The sequence below is a fragment of the Heteronotia binoei genome, chromosome 12 (genome assembly GCF_032191835.1).
Source record: "Heteronotia binoei isolate CCM8104 ecotype False Entrance Well chromosome 12, APGP_CSIRO_Hbin_v1, whole genome shotgun sequence".
NCBI classification, from domain to species: Eukaryota; Metazoa; Chordata; class Lepidosauria; order Squamata; family Gekkonidae; genus Heteronotia; species Heteronotia binoei.
In genome coordinates, this window is record NC_083234.1 from 78,089,235 (window position 1) to 78,092,317 (window position 3,083).

Here is a 3,083-nt window from a genome sequence, read left to right on the forward strand (position 1 = left end):
ATACACCCACCGGGAGGACCAGTGGTCAGTCTCTGTGTCCGGCAGCTTCATGCAACTGACAGGAGGCCTTTTGGGGGGCTTCAGAGGCATGCATGGGGCAGAAAGGGTTGTCTAGGCTGAGGGATCCAAAACCTGGAAGGTGGCAGTGCCAGATTAAACCCTGTGGAGGCCCCTGGGCAGTCAAAATCTTGGGGCCCCCTTGCAAATTATCTCTAAGTTGGAGCGGCCACCCTGCTGCCCATGACCCCTGCTGCAGGCCCCTTCTCCAAAGCTGCGGGGGAGAGGCAGAGAGAGGCAAACTTGGCAATGATGCCAGCAGCAGCTGCACCAGGCAAGCTGGGCAAAGAGTGGCTCAGTTGCTGGCTGTGTGTGGAGGCTGGGAGGGCTGCAAGCAAGGGGGAAATGGGAGGGGGAGACAGCCCAGGGCCCCATAAGCCGTGGGGGCCAATAGACCAGTGCCTAGTTGGCCTAATTGTTAATCCGGCCCTGGAAGGTGGTATGCTAAATCAAACTCCCCACCATCTCCTCACACTGGTATTAGATACAAAATACAGGACAGAATCCCCACGCCCTGAAGGAGTTTCAGGAAAAGGAATTTAATCCATTTAGCTCACTCTCTCTTTGTGCTTGAGTACGACGAGGCAGACAAGTTATAATTCTCTTTTCCGCGCAGCTGTTAAAGCCACACAGTCGTTGCTTTAGGCACCCGCATTGCCCACCCCATTAAGGAATTCATTTTCTGAACTTTCTACCTTCAGGGAACCTTCTTCAAATGGACTTGCCTGCTGAGGAAGACCTGTGAGTTGCAAAGGATTGTGGGGGAAATCCCAGGTGGCCTAGCCTCAGCATTTGCTTTGCACGGCTAAGGTGTAGGGCTGAGAATGCACCCCAGTTTCCCTGTGGCCCAAAATTGCCTTGAAGCACCCATCTTAACCAACCACTTGGGCTGGAGGGAAGGAGAAGGCTGGGGAGGGTGCAAGTCCGTGGGAAATGAAGGGCAGGCCAAGCTGGGCAGTTGGTTGGGAGCTGCGGGCAGAAGAAGACAGGTGGGGGGTCTTTTGGTCCTCAGGGGGAGATGCAGCAGAGAATACAACCACACAGGGACTCTTGTTCTGGAAAGGAGTGGCCATCAGAACCGCGCCACCCTCCTGCCAAAGCGGAAGCTGAACCCGCCCTTCTTTCGGCTGTAGCCATTCAGCTCCTCTGCCAGGCTGCTCAGGGTGTCGCCTCGTTTCAGGGCCTCTTCCTCGGGCAGGTAATTCATGGCCTCGTTCTCATCTTCTCGGTCCCTCCCGAATCGGAACTGGATGCCGGCTTTTTCTTTCCCGAAGCTTTGGAGCTCCTTAGCTATGCTGAAGAGGGAGTGGAGGTCTTCAGCCGAACGCCTCCACTTGGGGGGTTCAATGCCGCAGAGGCCAGGCTGCTCTTTCCCGGGGGATCTCCCAGGTGTCTGGCCATCGTCCAGAGGGAAGCAGGTGCTGAAGCTCAGCAACAGGAGGCAGGAGAAGGAGCAGGGAGCTTTCATCTGGAGGGCAGGGATCAAAAGAAACGCCAGTGGCTCATCAGTCCCGCCAGAGAGTCCTTGTGCTCCTGATCTTTTGCACTCTCGCACGAGAAACTGAACACCTGGCTGGCTGCATACACTTTTCGTCTAAATAATTCTGCACCCGGATAAATCACATTCTGCACTCTGAATAAATTACAGGAAAGCGAGCAAATTTGCTTGATTTCTTACTTTGCAGAATTCGATCTGCATCTGCTAACCTGAGAAATCTTGTTCAGCTTGCCAGGCTGTGGCTTGTTTGTGTAACAGCAATGGGGAAGCCTCCCAAAGGGGAAACTAGATGTGACAGAGAGGGGAGGTGTCAAAGGGTGTCTTGATTTTGTTTTGTTTTAGTGCAGCCATGGTGGGAAAGAGGACACCAACTAACATCAACGTGTGTGTGTGTGTGTGTGTGTGTGTGTGTGTTTGTGTGTGTGTGTGAGGCGGGGTTGTTGGTTGTGTTTGTGGAAATTGTGTTTTGAAGACTGGACACTGGAAGAAAAAGCAAAATAACTCCCTTATTGTTCCTAAACTTATTTTAATGCATTTAATAATGTAAAATGCATGATTTATCAGTATTCAATTTTTACCATTTTGTATATTCATGGGATTTAAAAGTGTAAATTCTTATTTCTGTGCCCAATACACATGCAAATGGCTCATGTGATTTAGTTTTTGGCTTCAGAGAGGTAATAAAAGTTGAAAGTCAAAACCTTTTTTTAGTTTGCAGACTGAAATATATTATTGGATAGAAGTGGTCTCATTTGGTCACAATAGGATTAGAAGTGTATTCAGCTGTTTACTGAAAACACTGGACTCGTCAAGAGTGTATTATCATAACCCATTATGGCATATTCATCATAGTCAAAAATTGTCACTCTTAAAAATCTATTGAAAATGTGCATCCTGTAGATGTATACAAACATTATAATTCTCTAATGCTGTAGATTTATATGCAAGAGAATCTTCATGCTTCACATTTTGAGGGTATAAAACCTTCCCTTAAAAAGAATTTTAGTAATTTCTAAAGGGAAAATGTATCAGGATTTTTTTTCCCCAATGGAAAATTGGGGGGAGGTCTTGGGGAAAAATGGAGTGGCAACCCCCCCCCCAATAATTTTCTGATTTTCTTTTCTTTTCTAGGCCTTCACATTTTTGCTTTCTGTGCTGTGCATGTTTCAGACCTCAGACCGGACTACAAAGGGAAACTGCCCAGCGAAGTCTCTAGATGCAAAATCGCACCCTTCACAGGGTCCTCAACTGAGAGCCAAAGTAGCCATGGTGGCATTCTGGTGGCCACCCCAAGGATGTGGCTGCCATTTTTAAAAGGTGCACCTGCAGGGCGGTGCTGTTGTCCCCGCGGTGTCTTTTCAGCCACTGAAACAGCCCCGTGCAGGGCCTCTCTGTGTGGATGCACAGCTGTTTGGGCACTTAATAAGGCATGGAGGGGGAAAAAGGAACCCAGGACCCGGCCATGCTGCAGGCCGCACAGTGGTGGTGTCCCCATGCCATCTCGCTCCTTCCGGCCCTGACTGACTTT

General features: G+C 49.4%; 1 protein-coding gene across 1 annotated transcript; it reads right to left on the reverse strand.

The window, feature by feature from the left end:
• Positions 1–1,054: 1,054 nt before the first annotated feature.
• Positions 1,055–1,525, reverse strand: QRFP (pyroglutamylated RFamide peptide). Its single transcript, XM_060251419.1, has one exon. The coding sequence runs from the start codon at positions 1,523–1,525 to the stop codon at positions 1,130–1,132; it is 396 nt and encodes a 131-aa protein (XP_060107402.1). The 3' UTR covers positions 1,055–1,129.
• Between the last annotated feature and the right edge of the window lie 1,558 nt (positions 1,526–3,083).